Genomic DNA, 20,176 nt, shown 5'->3' on the forward strand with positions numbered 1-20,176 from the left:
CACTCTAGTGGCTGGCCAGGCTGGCCCAGAACTCAGGATTCTGCCTCTGCCTTCTGATTGCTGGGATTACAGGTGCGCAAAACCACGCTCGACACCGTAGATTAAATTTTTGATGAGCGTGCACACACAGATTTAGGGATACACGTCTGGAGGAGAGAAAAATCGGCTTTCTAAACAGTGCATTAACTGGAGCAAGAATCGGACCATCAGGACTAGCAGGGATCCTGGAGCAGCGACTGTTCCAGGGCTGGAGACCCCGCTAGGCTACGCTCTAGGAGACCCCGGCGGAGGCGGACACGGGCTCCACCCCTTCAAATCAACAGCAGCCACAGAACCCGAGCACCCGGCAGGCTCACAACCCACTTCTACTTCCGCTTCCGGCCTCCTGGGCAAGACTTCCGTAAGTCGGAGGCGAGGCTTCCGGCCGTCAGGGGAGGCTGGCGGAGAGCTGAGGCTCCTGCATCTCTGGACTCTGGGGCGTGCCATGGCGGTTAACCTGAGCCGGAACGGGCCGGCGCTACAGGAGGCCTACGTGCGCGTGGTCACCGAGAAGTCCCCGACCGACTGGTGGGCAGCGAGCTGACGGGGCGCGGGCTAGGAGCGGGGAGGGTGGGGGCGGTGTGGCGGCGATGCTGCGGGGCTCATCTGCCCCCACACCCCACACCTCGGCGAAGTGCTGTCTGGACGGAAGGACCGGTTCCTTCCCCCTGTCGCTTAGTTGTTGCTCCCAGGCTCTGCCCTGAGAGCCCCTTGCAGGTCTCTCTGCCTCGTCCTGCTTGCTGACTTCGCCAGGCACTTTCCATCTCTGGGATTTCCCTGAACAAAGGGGTCCTCCACAGCTCACCACTTTCCTAAAAGCCGAAGCTACGCTCAGGTCTTCCAAGCTCTGAATTCAGGATTGGCCTTTGAAAGCAGCGTTACAGTGAGATTGAGATCATGAGCTTGCTTGAAGGCTTAGACAAGCCTTCAAGTGATCTGGGTCCAGTGACCAAGTTCCTGAGTCACAGGGAAAGGACTGAAAACAGGATACTGGCCCTCTGTTTGAGAAAAGGTCCTATCTTCCCTCCACCACCTCAGGACATCCGTCCACAGCTAGGCTCTGTGTAGCTTTCATCGTGTAGTTTACTAGAGCTTTATAATCCTGGGAGCCTGGATCTGAAGCTTCTGGTTAGCCCTTCCCCCTTCAGCTCTCTGCAGTATGCATACCCATATAGAGTAATTGTCTTTCACTTTTCCATTTGCTTAAATTGCTTCCATTGGCCAGTTTTTAGCACTTCCATATTTCTGAGAAATATGTTGAGTATGTTGGGTTAAGGTGAACAACCCTGGACCGTGGAGATGGAGTCATGGTAGGACCACCATTACCCTGTGGTCAGCACCAAGGTGCATCATATGAGTCTGCCCTTATGTTGGATCTTCCATGGAGACTTCTGTTGCATAGGGGAAGGCTCTGCCCCTGTGATCAACCGTCTCTCCTTTTCTAGTGCTTTTTTTTTTTTTTTTTTTAAATCTCCACTGTATTCCCATGGTCTCTTAGCCTTCTTGTGAACCATTATTGTTGGTTCTCCACAGCCAACCTAACAGTGCAGGTCTCCCATGCTTCTAGTTTTCCATTGAACCGCTTACCAGAATCATGTTCCCACCTTGGTCTGGCATTTGACCTGCCCCATCCACTCAGTCCTGCCTGAAGACTCAGAGCTTTCTTCCTCATACCATCCTCCCTTGCCCAGGCAGCCATGCTACTGCGGAATCATCTGCCCCAAGTTCCTGCAGCACTGCAAGCTGTGCCACTCAAGTTGTACGAACTTCACCTCCACCCTTACTGTCATAGCCATTTCAGTAGTTACCCAACAAGATTGTGTGGCAGGTCCCCACTCGCTAACTGAGAAAATAACCAAGCCATCTCGAGTCTCTGTCCATACCTGCAGTGGCTTCCTGTTGCACTTTGAATAAAGTCTAAACTCCTGCCCCTGCCTGACCTTGTTCCTGTTGCCCCGCCTGCTTACCACACTAGCCACACCTGTTGACCACTCTTCTACCAAAGCCTTCCTCTTCTCAAAACTGCAGGCTAGTTCCTCATCTGCTTTCTATCTTACTGTTCTGCCTGAATCACACTTCTACATCATCTTGGTGGCCTTATCCTTCGTGTCTCTGCTCTGAGGTTGCTTTCCAGCATTCCTAGCTCCTTGCCTGCAGTCACCTTTGCCTCTCCCTCAGTTTCACTTCCTTGAGATATTTATCAGACACATGCTGGAAACTCTCATGTTTTTTTCTTTTTGTTAACCTTATCTCCTCACTGGAAGGGGTGAAGTGAGCCTGCCTCTGTCCTTAGTGCCTGGTAGACAGTTGTTATGTGTGTGATGGATGTCCTAAAAGGACATCCATGTAGGAAAAACAATAGATGGTCTCCAGTTTGGTAGGTCATAAAAGGTTACACACAGAGGAGGTGCTGTTGCACTAAGCCTTGACACCAGAGCCACAGCTTCAATTCTCCATCTGCAATCTGTCTTCAACTCCCTCCCAAGAGAAGCTGACATGATTTGTGTCTTTCACTTCCTGACAGTCCATTAATACCAGGTGTATGTTTTTTTCCTCTTCTGCTAGAGGGTAAGTTCCATGGGTCGGGTCTTTCATGGATTATTTGTAGCTGCAGTCCAGTCACCAGGAAACATATTCTCAGTGCACATATTTGGACATATTTGGAAAGAGTGATTGAATGATAAGATACTTGATATTCTTCACTTTTCTTGCTGTATAGAAGCCAGTGCACCATTTTTTTCGTGTTGATTTGAAAGAAGGGTGGAGCTGTGTTAAGGTGGGAATAAGCCTCTGAACTGGAAACTGTTTTTTGGTGGTGTGTGTTGTATGCAGGTGTATATAGGTGCAAGTGCATGTGGAGGCCAGAGGTCAATATGACTGTCTTCTTCACTCTCTACCATAGTATTTTTTCTAATATTTATTTTATTTTTATGTGTATGAGTGTTTGCCTGCATGTATGTATGTGTACTACATGTGTGCCTGGTTCCTGCAGAAGCCAGAGAGGGCATTGGGTCCCCTGGAACTAGAGGCACAGATGGCTGTTAGTCACCATGTGAGTGCTAAGAACTGAACAAGGGTCTTCTGTAAGAGCAGCAAGTGCTCTTAAGTGCTAAGCCATCTTCTTTTTTGGGGGGCGGGGGGGATACAGGGTCTCTCACTGAATGCAGAACTAGTCAATTTGGCTAGACTGGCTGGCCAGCAAGCTCCAGGAATCCTGTCTGCCTTCCCAGCGCTGGGTTGCAAGCACATGCTACCGTGCCTAGCTTTCACATGGGTTCTGGAATGGAACCCAGGTTCTCATGCTTTGCACCGCAAGCATTTTGCCAACAACCATCTTGCTAGCCCTGGTTGTTTTTTGAGAGGGCCTCACGATGTCATCTACACTGGCCTTGAACTTGTGATCGATCTTTCTGCCTCTGTCTCTGCCTCCACTCCAACCTCCATCTCCTGGGTGCTGGGATTACCAAGCATGTACCACCATGACTGGCTTGAACTGGAAACATTCTTCAAGGTGGTTTAGAACACAGAAGAAAGTGAGGTGAGGTTGGAAGACTAGGTCCCATGTGCCAAGTTCAGCCTTATTAGCTGCCAGATCCCTTCTCTCTGCTGCTTGTTCCAGTCCCCCTGCCCTGACAGCCAGGGCTTGTTACCATCAAGAAGAATTGGCGTGTTTCTTCCAGAGAGCTCTACCAACGTAGGCTGAATATCTAACAAATCCACCTCCCAAATCTTATCCTTGTTTCTCTGGAGTCTTTGAGGTTTTCTCGTCTCTGTTCCAGTAGGCAGCATCTCCTTCCTAGTGGCTGTCTCCTTCCTGCTAGTCAGGCCTGCCAGGTCTGTGTCTGATTCTGTGTCTCTTCCAGGCACATGTATCTGCTCAATAGCATTGCCTGCCTCTTGGAGCTTACTTCTGGAGCTTCCATCTGCCCTGCCTCTCATGCTGGGGAGACAGCAGGCACTGAGCCAGGTTTCCTGTTTAACTTGCTGTCGCATGGTTCAGTATGCTCACCTCATGCCCAGCGGCTCTCTTGGGACACTACCTCTTCCAGATTGTTCTCCTTCGATAACCTTTGTTGTGGTCAAGTGACTTTCCATAGCCCAGATAACAGACTATTCCTTACTCCCTCTAGAGAGCAAGCTTATAAGCCACAGTCTTCACCAGAATCTCATGAGTAGTTTTACGTACCCAGACTGGTATTAGCCATGAGAGTTATGGCTCCGCTAGATAGAAAGCATGCCTATAGGCACCCGTCCAGAAGACACTTGGTGGGTCAGTGGTCTTAACTATGACTTAATGCTGTGTCATTGTCTGGTTTCTGATCCTATTTATACCTGTTAAAGTCCATATTTGCCAGGAAAATCTCAAGCCCAGGAAGACCTGCCCCACTCTCAGGCTACAGAAGGCAGGGCAGATATACCCAGGAGTGCCCAGTGCATCCGTCTCCTTCCTGCTTCTCTTTTAGATGGTCTGGATTCAGGAATATGTAGATATCTTTTGTCTTTTCAAATTTATATGCCTGAAAGTCAGATGAATATTTCATATATGAATGTGTAGAAAGAACACTGAACTCCATGGTGTTGTCCCTCACAGCAAGCCCCCAGGGGCTAGTCAGCCTCAGGGTGGCCAGTTGAACACTTGCCTAGCAAGTCAGAACAGGGCAGAGTGGAGCCTGTAGGTGTAGTGTAGGCACATGGACCCCTGGGTGCTGGCCACTCAGCCTGCTTGTTTCATTTCAGGGCTCTTTTTACTTATGAAGGCAACAGCAATGACATCCGTGTGGCTGGCACAGGGGGTGAGTATGACCCTTAACAGACTTCCAGCACCAAGAGGGTGAGGTACACAAAGAAGAGGGTGTGACTGTTCCTGGCCCATCTCATCTGGCAGGCATTTCAGCCAGTCCCAACAGCAGGAAGGGAACTCATTCACACAGCCATCCCTTACATATGGCTCAACTATCCAGTCACCCCTCCCTCAATTGAGTTCTTCTCCTGCAAACCTTTTCCTGGGTCAGCTCCATTAAAGGATACTCCTGATCTGGATATGAACCAGCATCAGAAAGAACCAGGGGCCAGAGCCATGTCAATCCCATGGTCAGCATGGGCCCAACTAAAAAGCTTCCAGATTTCATGTATTTGTTAGTGAAAACATTCCTCCTCAGCATTCTTGGCCTGGGCCAGGCCAGTACTGCTGTCTGAGATTACTGAGTAAGTAAAGAAAAGGAGCCACCCTCTCCAGCTCAGGGGTACCCCCTGTCCCGGGCACTGCAGATAGAGGATGCCAGTTTCCAAGCTGGTACAGGTGGAGAAAACCCACAAGTATGTTCTCTAACTCTGTCCTGCCCTGGTCTTGAGCAACTACTTGGAAGATCTGACCCTTAATGGGAAGAGGCAGTGTCACTGCAGGTGGTAATGGGGACCCTGATTGGGAGAGGGTATATCTGTGCAGAAAGTACCAGCTTTTGGCCAACACTGGGAAAGACTGGCATTTGGGCTGACCCAGAGGTGAAGGGGTATGAGTCACAAACCTCAGCTGAAACCCTTGACCCCTCCCCATGCTCAAGGCCAGCATGCCTGTTCTTAGGGCCTGCCTGACCACCCTCCACTCCCAACCCTAAGCAGGATATAACTTCATTGTCCAATGAGTACCTGGACCGTGATTTCTGCTCGGGCAGAAAGAGAGTTGTTTTGATCATTGTTGTCAATAGAAAGTCCCTTTCCCCTATAAGCTATTGCTGATGCATCCTCTTTCTAGTATTACCTCCAAATGGTCATCTCATATGACATAGTAGGTGCCTAGGAGTTGCAGATATTAGCAATCAGCTTTCTGTTGCTGAGCCTAATGGTATGGCGCAGGATTGTGCTGCACATCAGCACATTAACTGCCTCAGGTTCTGTGGAGCCCTGTAGCTGAAATACCTGATCAATTTCTCCTTATGACCTGGAAGGTTTAAAGGTTGAGGCACAATGCCAGGGAGAATGTTTTAGGGTAGCCCATCCTGACCCCCATCTGAGACTCTGAGAACTGAGCTACTTGTTGAGCTGTGGGATGTTCCTAAAGGTCTGACTCTGGGTTGCCCTAGAGTCTCAATGGAAATGTAGTTTGTGACTTACATGTTGAAACTTAGCAGCCCCACTGTCTCAGGCCTTCCATAGTAAGACTCTCATAGAGACCATCCATCTGGAAGTCTGGTGATTGGTCGTAGTGGAAATGCCATTTATTTTTCATTTCCAGGGGTGCCTTCAGGTTTAGAGGAGTGGTTTTTAAATTCAAGTGGATAAAAAAGTCACCTCGCATGCTTGTCAGAATGCAATTTTCAGGGTCCCACCAGCTCTACTAAAATCAGCTTAGTGGGGTTGGGGCCCAAGACTGATAATTTATTCGTTATTTTGTGCTGCTAGAGATTGATCACAGGGCCTGATACATGCTAGGCAAACGCTGTATCACCGACTGCATCTTCATTCTCATCTCTTGGATTTTTAAATGTGACTCCCAGAGTGATTCTGAGGCAGGTGGAGTGAGAAGCCCTGATGTAGACGTGGATTGGGCTCCTTCTGGTGAACCAGGCATCAGGATGGGGAGGGGTACAGGCTGCCTCTGAGCCTCCCTGTGACTCTGCAGAGGGTGGCCTGGAGGAGCTGGTGGAGGAGCTCAACAGCGGGAAGGTGATGTATGCCTTCTGCAGGGTGAAGGATCCCAACTCCGGCCTGCCCAAGTTTGTCCTCATCAACTGGGTATGTGGACTCATCACATGTAGTGTGACTGGGGAAAGTCCTTTGTCTCCTTGCCTGCTTTGACTTGACTTGGGAATAGAATGTTGTACTACACAGCTCAGTAGGTCCACAGAACAGTTAAAAGCTAGTGAATGAATAAATAGGCAGTTAATGCATTGTGATCCAAAGAATAAATGGGCTGAGCACAGTGCCTCACGCCTTTAATCTCCGTACCTGGAAGGCAGAGGCTGGCGGATCTTTGAGTTTGAGACTAGCCTGGTCTACATAGTGAGTTCCAGGCCAAGCCAGGGATACATATTGAAACCCTGTCTGAAACAGACAGAATTAATTGCTTTACACGGAGTTCGCTCTCCAAGCCGAGAATTATTCCTATAGAATGAAGTAAAAACCATCACAAAAAAAGCTCGGTCCCATCCCCTTGACATAATAGTGCTGGTGGAGCAGAGGGCGTGATGTTCAGAAGCCTTAGGAGTCTAGAGATAGGGGCTCCAGCAGAATAGAACCCCCTAATTAGGGACCAAGAATACTCAGAAAATGCCCCACACTGGATATCAATAGTTATCCTGTCCAAAGAACATCCCTGAGCTCCTTGAAAGGTGTGAGGATTGATCTCATCTATGTGGCTATGTGACTCAGTTGGGAATGGCATCTGCTTTGGCTAAGGGAGGGTGGGGGATGTCTTTTAGGGGAGATAGGGAAGCCCCTGGGTTCCTGGGAACTTATGGGCAAAGAAGTGCCTTTGGAGGGGGCCTGGGTCATGCTGGCTGTACTTGTGTTGCAGACGGGCGAGGGTGTGAATGATGTGCGGAAGGGAGCATGCGCCAACCATGTCAGCACCATGGCCAACTTCCTGAAGGTGAGGGCTAAGCCAGTCCTGCTTCCCTGTAAGGGGCCTTGCAGGATCAAACACCCCAGATTCCTGTGTGCAAGTGAACTGGAATAGGAGCTGGAGTCAGGAGCACAGCCATGACTCATGCTCCCTCTGGCCAGCAGGGATGGCCAGAGCTACCTGTGACTGGCTTCAGCAGGGCCAGGTGAGGACCATACCAGCCCTAAGCTGATGGGCAAGGGTCAGCCCTGAATTCTGTTTTGCTTATTTCTCTAATATTTATTTATTGTTTGTTTTTTGTTTTTTGTTTTGTTTTTTTGTTTTTGTTTTTTTTTTTTTGAGACAGGGTCTCCCTGTAGCCCCAGCTGGCCTAGACCTCACTATATAGACCAGGCTGACCTGGATCTCATAGAGGTCCACCTGCCTCTGCCTCTTGAGTGCTGAGATTAAAGGCATGTACCACCAGGCCCAGCTCTCTATTAAGTTTATGATTGTTCTGTCTGAATAGTTTAACTGGTTAAGACTTGAAGGAACAGGCTGCTTTGGCTCACTACCCCAGTGTGTATCCCTTTGATGCATTCTTTCCTATTTCTCCAAGTGTTTGTTTCACTTGTCCTGCAGTTTTGTACCTTTGTCCAATTTCAAAGGCATTTATATCAAAAGTAATTTATAATTCTTATGTCAAGTGACTGCATTTCCTTGGTTGCTTGGAGGCTTGAGACTTGATTTCTGATTCTGCCAACATATCTGCAGATATGCCTCCATTTTTCCATCTGGTAGGTGAAAGAGAAGCTTCTAAGCTTGTTACTTTGTTTTCGCAGTGCTGGCATCAAACCTGGGGCTTCTCACATGCAACTGAGCCACATCCTCAGCTTCCAAGTATATTAGTTCTATAATAACTGAATGAGACCATGTCACCTGCTCAGGAAGAAATTGGTGATTCATTTTGGAAGGAAATGTGTTTTCAGGTGGTTTTTCACCTGAGTTTTCATAATCAGAAGGAAGCTGCCTGGGCGTCTGCTGAGCTGTTGTAGGAACTATATAGCATAGGTCAGAGAGGGCAGGGCTTAATGTCTCCTGACACTAGTCCTGTGTGCAGTGGTGGCCTTTGCTATATGGACAGATAGAAGCTTGGCCCATCTCCTGAAAAGCTTATATTTTAAGTGTTTTTGCTGCAGGGCGCTCATGTGACCATCAATGCACGAGCTGAGGAGGACGTGGAGCCTGAGTGTATCATGGAGAAGGTTGCCAAGGCCTCTGGGGCCAACTACAGCTTCCACAGGGAAAGCAGCCGCTTCCAGGATGCAGGGCCTCAGGCTCCAGTGGTGAGTGCTGCCTGCCCATTACCTCATTGCTCTAGGCCTGAGGGTGGGGGCCAGAGTGTAGCTACTAGTGTCTAGGTAACTAGGCTCCTCCTGCCTGGCTTCCTTAGATGGTAACCCTGAGCCTGGTGGGCATCAACCCCAACTGGTTTAGCTATTCTGAAGCCAGCTCATGGTAGGAGCTCTTCAGGGAAGCAGCTATGGTAGTCTAGCAGCCCAAGGGCTACAGTGTTAGCATGACCTAGACAGTCCCTTGTAGTAGCCACCATGGGGAACTTCTGGTGGCTTTATTGTGTAGCCTAAAACCATACAGGAATGTGGTTCTGGCATTATGTGGAGCTCATAGCTGCAAATCACCTCATTAGGTATACAGTTGGAATCCATAGTGATTCCTCTCTGGATGCTGCCGTGGCAGTCAGCTGTCTGAAGAGCAGCCTGGCAGAAAGCCTCTCTTAGAACTGCCTTGATTCCTAGTTTGACTTTGACTTTTTGAGTTTTTTTGGTGTGTGTGTGTGTGTGTGTGTGTGTGTGTGTGTGTGTGTGTAATTTGTATGTATGGGTAAACTGCATAAATATGTGTGTGTACAAGTGCCTCCAGAGGTCAGAGAGCATCAGATTCCTGGGATTGGTATTACAGGCAATTGTGAGCTGTCTGATATGAGTGCTGGGAATTAAATGCAGGTCATCTGGGAGAGCAATATGCCCTTTTTTTTTTTTTTTTTGATCTTTTTGAAACAGGGTCTCCCTGTAGCCCCAGCTGTCCTGGAACTTACTATGTAGACCAGGCTGGCCTTGAACTCACAGAGATCCACCTGCCTCTGCCTCCTGAGTGCTGGGATTAAAAGCATGTACCACCACACCTGGCTTAATATGCACTCTTAATTGCTGAACTGTCCCTCCTTGTTTTGTTTTGTTTTGTTTTTCTGAAACGAGGCCTTGCTCTATAACCCAGGCTGGCCTTGAACTCAACAGTCCTCCTGCCTCAGCTCCTGCCTACTGCTAAACCCAGCTCCAAGGCTCCTTTCTGGGTCTCCTTGAGGGTGGTAGCCTCTTGAATGTTGAGATTGCAGATACTGCTAAACCCAGCTCCAAGGCTCCTTTCTGGGTCTCCTTGAGGGTGGTAGTCCAGGCTACCACCTAGTAGCTCTTGCCTGCTCTTGAGAACCTGGTGAATCCTCTACCCTGCCAACCTATATGTCTGACCTTCTACATGGGGTTAAACCTATAGCGTGTGCTCTGTCCCCTCTAGGGCTCTGTGTACCAGAAGACCAATGCCATATCTGAAATCAAGAGAGTTGGCAAAGATAGTTTCTGGGCCAAAGCTGAGGTAAGTGCTGCAGTAGTGGGGGCGGGCACATGGCCAGACATCCTGCTTCGCCTTAACAGATGTTCTACCTGCCCCTTTACTGCTAGTTAAATTGAATGCATAAATGAATTAAGTCACAGGGTAATGATGGGCTGTCGTGTCTCCCTTTGCCCATGAGCCTTAGGGATCCAGTCCCTGGCAGGGGTTGAGGCCAAGGGGGCAACACAGGGCTGAGTGGGCAGCTCCCCCTGCAGAAAGAAGAGGAGAACCGTCGCCTGGAGGAGAAGAGACGGGCTGAAGAGGAGCATCAGCGGCTGGAAGAGGAGCGTCGTGAGCGAGAGCTGCAGGAGGCTGCCCGCCGGGAGCAGCGCTACCAGGAGCAGCACAGCATGTCAGGGCCTCTGAGGTTAGCCCACCTTACACTGGGGCTGTTTCCATGTGCTCACCTGTTCTAAGGGGTAGGAAGACTGAGGACACAGTATAAGGGGCTGCAAATGAGCCTCAGCTCTCCTCAACCTTGGCTCTTCCTAGCAGGATGTGTGAACAACAGCAAGACGTGGTTTCAAGGAACAAACAGGAATGGGTGAGTCTTGGGCATCCCCTTTCAGAGGGCCTGGGAACTTGATGGTTTGGATCAATCTTGGTCATGTGTTGAAATCCTTGATCTTGAATTGAACTTAGCCCAGATCTCTTCAGTGAACCTGCTTCTCTGCATCTCAGAGGTGCCAATGGGGAACAAAGGCAGAACAGGGGCTTTTAGTATGGGACACACACACACACACACAAGACACAGTCTGGTCATCAGGCCACGCATCTCCTTGGCTATGTATACACACACACACACACATACACACACACCACAGAGGCCCTTTCAGTATGTGCTTCTGTTCCTCTCCCAGGAGTCTGCTGGTCATCAGGCCACACATCCACGGGAGATTTTCAAGCAGAAGGAGAGAGCTATGTCTACCACCTCTGTCTCAGGCTCTCAGCCAGGTGGGACCTCCCTCTGGGCTTGGCCACAAGGCAGGGGTAGGCTAAGGGGAAGTGTGGAGTTCTATGCAGGGTCTCCAAGGGTGACGGGGGATAAATGAGTGAGGAGGACAATCTAGAGTCCAGGGGTCCCCTCTTGTCCTTGACCTCAGTGGCAGTGTTGATCACTACTCTGACCCCTGAAGGACACAGGACTGTGCTGCCTGCTGATTTACCACACAGCATAAAGCCCAAGGGACTTTACCTATACTGGCCAGGGTTCTATTTTAGCTAGCCTAGGCAGGTGGTGGTTCTGAAGTGGTATATGTGTATTTGCAGGCAAGCTGAGGAGCCCCTTCCTGCAGAAGCAGCTCACTCAACCAGAGGCCTCCTATGGCAGAGAGCCAACTCCCGCCGCCTCAAGGCCTAGAACAGGCAAGGCCCTTGTAGCCCTTTGAAGCTTTGGAAGGGTATAATGGTGGGGAAGGCGGGTATTGTGGGAAGAAGAGAGTCAGAACCTGCTTTGTCCTCTGTTGCAGGCGTCTATGAGGAGCCAGAGCCCAGCACTCTGTCCTCAGCACAGGCAGAAGAAGCCACATATGAAGAGCCTCCAGAGCAGGACACCCTCTATGAGGAACCTCCACTGGTGGGTTCCTGCCAAAGGCCTAAGACATGGGCCTGAGTCTTCTGTGGCACACTTCAGGGTATTGGGGTGATTTGGGGGTTTACTTTTTCTTTAAGGTAGGTTCTTGCCGAATAGCCCATGCTCACCTTGAACTGGAGAGCCTCCTGATACAGCCTTCCTGAGTGCTGAGATTACCACCATGGCATTCAGCATAGATTTTTTTGGGGCGGGGGGGGGTGTTTATTTTTATTTATTTATTATTTTTATTTTATGTATATGTGTGTATTGCTTGGTAAGTGCACCCGTGTCATGCAGTGCCCATGGAGGACAGAAGAGGCTGTCAGATCCCCTGGAACTGGAGTTATGGACAGTTGTTAGCTGCCACGTGGGCGCTAGGATTTGAACCCGGGTCTTCTGCAAGAACAGTCAGTGTTCTTAACTGCTGAGCCATCTCTCCAGCCCTTGAGTTTGCTTATTTTGAGGTTGGGGGATAGGACCCAAGGCCTTGAGCTTCTAGGCAAGCAGTCTACCAGTGAGTGATCTCTTATTTGACATTTCGAACCACTCTGTGCTTTAAGTTGTATGGGCCAGCACCCCATGTAATTGAAGTTAGTGCCTTGTAGTCCATGGCTAGAGGGATTTGTGAGCTGACTGCCTTTGGCTTCCATACCTTGAGATGATAGCTGTGCTGCCAGATATCTCAGGCAGCCATAGCCCCTGGCCCTAGAGAGCTGCAAGCCTTCCTATGTGCTGTGCCCAAGCCTGTCTCCAGCTTGATCTAAGCCTCAGGTGAGGGCTGTCTGTGGTAATGTTGTTTCTTTCACTTCTGACAGGTACAGCAGCAGAGTGCTGGCTCTGAGCACGTTGACCACTACATGCAGGGCCAGGGGCTCAGTGGGCAAGGGCTATGTGCCCGGGCTTTGTATGACTACCAGGCAGGTAAGGTGTCCCACCTGGCTGTCATAGGTCACAAATCCTGAGGTTAGGGGACAAGAATGTATATAGAGACTTTATGGGGGTTAGTCCCAGAGGAAGTTTGAAAGAGAAAATGACAGTGAGATGGACAGCCCTCAGGAGCGTCTTGCCCTGAAGAATATGTGCCTCCACACATACTCCAGCCAGCCGCCCACCATCTACTGGCAGGAATCCCTGCCAGATCAGAGAAGTACACCAGACCTGGAGCCCACCCATCCTCAGGGGTAGCCTCGGGGAAAAGGCCAAGAGCTTTGCAGAACTACCTATTGCATGAGTGCTCTTTTTGGAAGGTGTACCCTGGGAGGTAGTCACTACAGTTAGTCACATTAGGTGCTTTGCAAGGTAGATGGCAGTGGGCTGTTTTTGAGGAGGAAGCAGAGAGGGGCTGTGAGCTCTAAAGCAGGAAGGACGGGCTGCCTAGGGGCCAATGAGGGTGTGGCAAAGTATCTGATATACCTTGGCTTGCCTGCCTTGCAGCTGATGACACGGAGATCTCCTTTGACCCTGAAAACCTGATTACTGGCATCGAAGTGATTGATGAAGGCTGGTGGCGTGGCTATGGGCCTGATGGCCACTTTGGCATGTTCCCTGCCAACTACGTGGAGCTCATAGAGTGAGGCTGAGGCCTGTCTTTCCTTCCCCACTCAAATGTGGCTTCCTTGTCCTAAAAGAGGAGGCCCAAGAGTTCATGTTTGGCACTCTTCCAGGAACTCCAATGACAAGGTTCCCTCTGATTTGGGTGGCTTAGGCTCTGTCACCTCAGATGGCAGCAATAACCCATTGACCTCCCACCAAAACGCTTACTGTATCCTCCAGGCCCTTCTACCAGCCTCTCACTTGACCCTAGTAGGAATGGGCTCTTGAGCCAAGCTTCACCTGTGGCCAACCCTGGGTGACCTCTGCCCAAGGACAGCAGCACCAGTAAGCTGGGGGGCTCTGAGCAGAGGCACCTGGAGGCCACCTTCTACATTTGCCTTTTTCTCTTTCCACCTTCTAAGGGGTGGTGGCTGCAGCTGTTCAGAATGATCCTTGAGAACCATGAACCATTGCTTTCAGCAAAATCATGACCAAAGTCAAAGTAGACTGATGTTTTTGACAGCAGGGAGGTGGCCTTACTAGAGGCTTCCCTGCCTTGCTCAGTTCTATCCCTATGTCTGTGCTGTGGAAGAAGGGATGGGGTGGTGAAGCTCCCACCTCTGGATATGTGAAAAATCAAAGACACACATATGCTTTGTGTGGCTCACTTGGTGTCTGGCTTCAGTGTGTACCTCAGCTGATTTTAGCTTCACAAAAAGAACAGTGGCCTATGCTTACTGCCTCCTATTTTCTGTCCTAGCACATTTGTGTCTTAGGAGCATTTAAGAGCTGCAGTGGGGCCCATGGCTTATCTGCCCCATTTGTGGCTAGAGTGCTCTGTATGGAAGAAGCCCCCTCTTGGGATTTGTCTGCATCTTTGCCTGAGGTGTATACATGTGTGTGTATTCACATGGCCCCTCAGACCTCTGTGGCTGTGTAGCCTTCTACAAGAGAGATGAAAGATAGGATGTAACTGATAGAACACTGGGGCATTTCAGCCCTGGGAGAGGCCACTGCTACATAGCTCCTCCCTCCAGGAGCTTCTGTCATGTGTGCAGCTCTGGGCTTCTGAGGAATTAGGGCTTCTGTTGGGAGGTGTCAGGTGGAATGCTTGACTTCCAGCCTTACCCACTGATGGCCTGGGGTGGAACTGCATGAGGAAGCCATTGACCCAAGGCAGTGGCCAAGCTTAGCCCTTCTTGTTTCCTGCCTGTTCCCTGGGCTTTTCTGGTGAAGGCAGCAGGCCCTGAACACCCTATCAGTTTGAGCTGTGGCAGGCTTTGAAGCCCCAAAGGCTTGTTCTTCCCCAGGAGGAAGGGCTCAGCATGCCATCTAAGGTCATAGGGATAGCAGAAAGCTACCCCTGAAGGAAGCTGGTCAGGTGACTGCCTTGACTTGGGGTTTACTTCCTGTTTCTCATGGGGCAAGCTATTCCATGTAGCTCTTTCTCATGTACCCTGAAGTGATGGCCTGGTTAGTTACGAAGTGACTAGCACACCAGGATTGCTACAGGGGATTGTTAATACTCTAGAGGGTGTGTATAACCCTGATTAAGCCCCTGATAACCAGGGATCAGCACTGGGCTTATGCCTCCACTGATGTGGGCTTGGACATGGCTGCAATCCTGGACTTAGAAGGCCCACAGTTGAGGTGACCTGGGCAGACAAATGTTGCTGTACTTGGCCATGTTAAATTTGCCATTGTGCAAAGCTACCTTTATTGTCCATGCCCACCCTCACTTTGCCTTGCCCTGGGCAGCAACAGCTTCCATGGCCTTCCGTACTGTCTCTTCATCTCCCAGGAACCTCATGGGCTTGGTGGGCTTCAGCGCCTGGTCCAGCTCATACACAATGGGGATTCCCGTGGGCAAGTTCAGATCCATGATGGCCTGGTCTGACATCCCTGAAGAAGAGGTACAGCATCTTTAGCCACCCCCCTCACGCTATCCATTTAGCATGGCCTTTGTGGGCCACAGAACTCAGGTGCTGCCAATGGGGTCATCCCTTAGAGCAAGGCTACAGAGATGTGCCTAAAGGTCAGTGCAGAACCGACTTAGAAGCAACCTACAGAAATAGCCCAGCAGCAAGCTCTCCCCCCATCAATAGCAGCTGACCCATGTGTTGCTGTGCATAGTCTCAGCCCATTGGGAACTGGCCAGACTAACTGGTCAGAGTGGGAAAACTGTCATTTGGTTTCTAGCGGTTCTAAATTCTGAGCAGGGGAGGAACATGGAAACCTGATCCTGTCAGTTCCTGCAGCCTCTGCCTGGAATAGCAGCTCAACCTTTGCAGTGGCCATCATCTCACCCCCACCATACAGGAGGAATGTTTCCTGGACAGGAATGTTTCCTGGGACATCAGGCGTGCTCTATGTACCTCTTTTTTTCGGCAGACTTAAGTCCCAGGAGGGAGGGGCAGAAGTATCACCCCCATGCTACACATCAGCCCATTAACCCTCAGGAGCTGGCGCTATGGTGTCTACCCCCATTCCCTTACGGCTCCAGCAAACTTGAAGGTCATCTAGAGACTAATTTAGACTTCTGGTGTCCAAAACCCAGTTGAGACCATAATCTGTGACCTCTCCACACATGTGCCTGTCAGCCCTAACTCTTCAGTGGGAGCTCCACTACAAGCCTAGGATCTTGGGGTAGGGGTGGGGCACAGGTGTTTGAGGCAATGTCTTCTGTGGCCCCAGCTGGCCTGGAACTCCCTATGTAGACCAGGGTGGTCTGTGAGATCTGTCTGCCTCTGCCTTGCTCAGTACTGGGATTAACGGCATGCACCACCATACCTGGCAAGCCTAGGATTTCAAGTAGCTTTGTAGCTCTACTCCTGTGGCAACTTTACTTAGAGGAGTGCCGGGGAGAGACCCACAGAGGTACAGCCTTGTGTAGGCAGATGGGGTAAGCACAGTGGGATACACCTGAGGCAAGAGGACCATAAATTCAAGGCCAGCCTGGACTACGTAGTGAGACTAACAAGAAAAAAATGCAGACAGCACTAAGGTACCAAGAGCTCTGCAGCTGCTCAAGAGTTTTGCCCAGGGTCCCACTGCATTTGGAGAAGCGTACAAAGCCCCACCCTTTTCCCTAGCTGGGGACCTCAAGCCTATCCTACCTAGAATCAGCTCCTATTGGGGTAGTTTAACTGATACTGTGCAGAGTAAACCTGCAACCTTTGCCTTTGTGGTCCAGTTCATACTAGAAATGGAACAACAGAAATCACAAAATTTTCTAACCCTTTTGGCTCAAACCACTTGTGAAACCCTCACATTTGTGGAACTGCTGAGACAAGTCAGGGTTGCTACCCTCTCTGGTTTCTGTCCCACATCTTGAGGTGGGTCTCACCTTCTAGATGCTTGACGATGCCCCGCAGGCTGTTCCCATGGGCTGCAATGAGCACTCGCTTGCCAGCCTTAATCTGGGGGGCAATCTCATCATTCCAGAAGGGCAGAGCCCGGGCAATGGTGTCCTTTAGACTTTCACAGGTGGGCAGCTCCCCAGGTTTCAGGCCTGCATATCGCCGATCCTGGGAACAGGGACACAGAGACAGTTTTCTCCCTGGATAGCCCCCTACCCTGGCTCCCAACTTTAGAGCTTCTCAGCAGCCTACCTTGCTGATGGAAACATGGTAGGGGTGTTTCTCATCCATTGGGGGTGGTGGGGTGTCAAAGGAGCGCCTCCAGATCTTTACCTGCTCCTCACCATGCTTAGCTGCCGTCTCAGCCTTATTGAGGCCTGTGAGGCCCCCATAGTGCCGCTCATTGAGGCGCCAGGTGCGCACCACAGGCAGCCACATTTGGTCCGTTCCGTCCAAGATGGTCCAGAGGGTTCGGATAGCCCGCTTCAGTACTGATGTGTAGCAGATGTCAAACTCCATCTTAGCATCCTTGATGGCACTGGCCCCCCGCTTAGCCTCCTCGGCCCCCTTCTCACTCAGCTCGGCATCAAACCAGCCACAGAAGCGGTTCTCTTGGTTCCATGAGCTCTCACCATGTCGAACCATTACGAGGCGGTGGGTGGCCATGGTGGCAGGGGGACACAGGAGCTCCCAACAATGACAGCTGTCTGCTTGGCTCTTTCAGCTTTATAACAGTATTCCCAGCCCCCACCCGAGTCAACTGTCAATCAGCATTCCAGAAGGGGCAGGCAGGTGGCCAGTAGCAGGGCTGCTGGGGTGTGGAGTGCAATCCAAGAAGCTAGACATAAAAATAGCCCCATGAAACCATCAGCCCTGCCTGGGCTCAGATGTCAAGTCCATAACCAAATGGCACTTGGGACTCGGCTGGGTGGGGCTGCTTAATTGGACCAGGATGAAGATCAGAAGTCAAGCCTTGGGGGGGTGTCTCCTTAGGAAGATTCCTCTGACATGGGATGGGGGGGGCTCTCCATCAGCCCTTCCCTGCTCAGGCAGAAGAATAGAAATATTCCAGGCCATGTTGGTCCTTCTTGATTTATTTATTTTTTTGTCTTTTTGAGACAGGGTCTCCCTGTAGCCCCAGCTGGCCTGGAACTCACTATGTAGACCAGGCTGGCCTTGAACTCACAGAGATCCACCTGCCTCTGCCTCCCCAGTGCTAGGATTAAAGGCATGCACCACCATGCCTGGCCTTTAAAAAAATTTTTTTAAATATATTTTATGTGTATGAAGGTGTTTTACCTGCATGTATGTAAATGCACCTGTGTTGTGCTATGCCTGTAGGGGCCAGAAGAGGATGTTGGATCCCCTGGAACTGGAGTTATGGATGGTTATTAAGCTGCCATGTGGATGCTGGGAACCAAACCTGGGTCCTCTGGAAGAGTAGTCAGTGCCCTTAACCTCTGAGCCATCTCTCCAGCCCCCTGGTCCTGTTTTAAAAATATTTTTTGTTTTATGTGTATGTGTGTACTGTCTGTACATATGTAGGTGCACTTGGGTTGTGTAGTGCCTGTGGAGGTCAGGAGAGGGCATCAGATCCCCTGAAATTGGAGTCACAGATGGTTGTTACCTGATATGTGGGTGCTAGGAACCAAACCTGGGTTCTTTGCAAGAGCAGCCAGTGCTCTAGTAACCACTGAGCCATCTCTCCAGCCCTCTGGTCCTTTTTTATTTTATTTTTTACTTTTAAGTATTTGGACTTTTTTGGGGGGGGTCTTTTTGAGGCAGGGTCTCCCTGTAGCTCCAGCTGTCCTGGAACTCACTATGTAGACCAGGCTGGCCTTCAACTCACAGAGATCCACCTGCCTCTGCCTCCCGAGTGCTGGGATTAAAGGCGTGCACCACCATGCCCGGCTAAGTATTTGGACTTTTAAAAATATAATTTATTGAGAATTTTATACATGCATATAAGGTGTTTTGAACAAATCCATGCCCACTCCCTCTCCTCCAACTCCTTCCATATCTCCCCATCACTTTTTTTTCTGATAACTTCATGTACTCTTTCTTCTTCTTCTTTTTTTAAATGGGACTTTTTGCTACTCTAACATTTCCCCCTCTTAAGAGGTAGCCCTAAAATCTTTTAAGGATTAGATAAAAGCTCCCAAATACTTTAGACATTTTTGGCCTTTGGAAGGGAGTATGTTGCTAAGAGGCCCACGGACATTGTGACTTTTAGCCAAGAAACTGGCTACTTTTCTTTGGGGTCTTTTTACCCTAACTGCCTAGCCAATTCCTACCTCCTATTCTTATCACACCATCCTCTGAAGAGGTTACCCAAATTGCGGATAGGAATCGAGACGCAGACCACTCTGGCTTCTTCCATGCTGAACAGGGACTCAGGGTGAGGAAATTGGGGTCCCTTTCAGTGGGTCTATTTAAAAGACTCCCAAATTGCATAACTCAGGGTCTCCCTGTAGCCCCAGCTGGCCTGGAACTCACTATGTAGACTAGGTTGGCTTTGAACTCAGAGATCCGACTGCCTCTGCCTCCCCAGTGCTGGGATTAAAGGCATGTGCCATCCTGCCTGGCTCCAAATTGCATAACTCTTATCTGTGGGGGGAAAGAAAGTCCTTGACTGGTGACTATGAGATGTGAGGGAGAAATAAAGGTAAGAGAAATTAGCATTATGAGTTCTAGATGGGGAACTAGAAAAATAGTCAGAACAGGGCAATTTTCAAATGCTCATATAAGAGTCCATTGGAATTTCATGAGGACTTCCAAAAGCATCCCTCTATTGGGTACCTCCTCATTTTCCTTTTGTCTGCCAAGGCTGGACTTGAGAGGGATGGATTCAGGATTTGCTTTCAGGCATTTTGATAGCTGTTGGAGTGGTTAGAATCAGTGTCAGTTCCTTCTCAAAGGCTTCGAGATAACTGAGGGGTTGCTGAGGTGTATGAATGACCTGAAGGAATGCACACTGGAAAGCCTGTACCCAGCATGGGTCAAGCTTTCTCTTCCTAACCTTTCCCAGATTATATACTTTAGTTCTCCCCAAATCAAGGAGACCATGTGTGATTAGGGCCAAATTACATACGGTTGGCTGGAAAGAGTGGCTGGATACTCTGGTGAGGGTCCTGCTTGCCCCTCCTTTAATGAAAGAGCACAACTGTCAACAAGCCCAATTGTGATGATGTTTAGCAATCAGGCACAGCTGAAGTCATAATGATGATAGTTATTTCATGCAGAAGAGATTGCTGTACAGCATCATCTTAGTAAAAGGACATGGATTTTAAAAGGATTTAGTGCTAGGATCCACAAATAAGGGAGAACATCTTTTATTTTTCTGAGTCTGTGTTACTTCACTTAGTATAACAGTTTCTACATCCTCCATTTACCTGCAAATTTCATTATTTCATCTTTCTTTCATCTTTTATTTTTCTGAGTCTG

The 20,176-nt window shown here is 49.7% G+C and overlaps 2 protein-coding genes across 3 annotated transcripts; one reads left to right on the forward strand and one right to left on the reverse strand.

Moving 5' to 3' along the window:
* The first annotated feature begins 391 nt into the window (after positions 1–391).
* On the forward strand, positions 392–14,107 carry Dbnl (drebrin like). Of its 2 annotated transcripts, none has more exons than XM_008834053.3 (13): positions 392–567; positions 4,777–4,832; positions 6,659–6,771; positions 7,553–7,627; positions 8,779–8,925; positions 10,172–10,249; positions 10,483–10,634; positions 10,760–10,811; positions 11,128–11,221; positions 11,537–11,632; positions 11,737–11,843; positions 12,656–12,761; positions 13,275–14,107. In XM_008834053.3, the coding sequence occupies exons 1-13, from the start codon at positions 485–487 to the stop codon at positions 13,412–13,414; spliced, it is 1,299 nt and encodes a 432-aa protein (XP_008832275.1). In that variant the 5' UTR covers positions 392–484; the 3' UTR covers positions 13,415–14,107. The 2 variants fall into 2 exon arrangements, with proteins under 2 accessions (XP_008832275.1, XP_008832276.1); XM_008834054.3 differs by having other exon boundaries at positions 393–567; positions 10,763–10,811.
* A 966-nt stretch (positions 14,108–15,073) lies between these two features.
* Positions 15,074–17,507, reverse strand: Pgam2 (phosphoglycerate mutase 2). Its single transcript, XM_008834059.2, has 3 exons — positions 16,985–17,507; positions 16,720–16,900; positions 15,074–15,275 (listed from the first exon to the last, which is right to left on the reverse strand). Exons 1-3 carry the CDS (start codon positions 17,396–17,398, stop codon positions 15,109–15,111), a joined length of 762 nt encoding a protein of 253 aa, XP_008832281.1. The 5' UTR covers positions 17,399–17,507; the 3' UTR covers positions 15,074–15,108.
* Positions 17,508–20,176: the final 2,669 nt, after the last annotated feature.

Source organism: Nannospalax galili, unplaced genomic scaffold, assembly GCF_000622305.1.
Source record: "Nannospalax galili isolate Female #2095 unplaced genomic scaffold, S.galili_v1.0 scaffold996, whole genome shotgun sequence".
NCBI lineage: Eukaryota > Metazoa > Chordata > Mammalia > Rodentia > Spalacidae > Nannospalax > Nannospalax galili.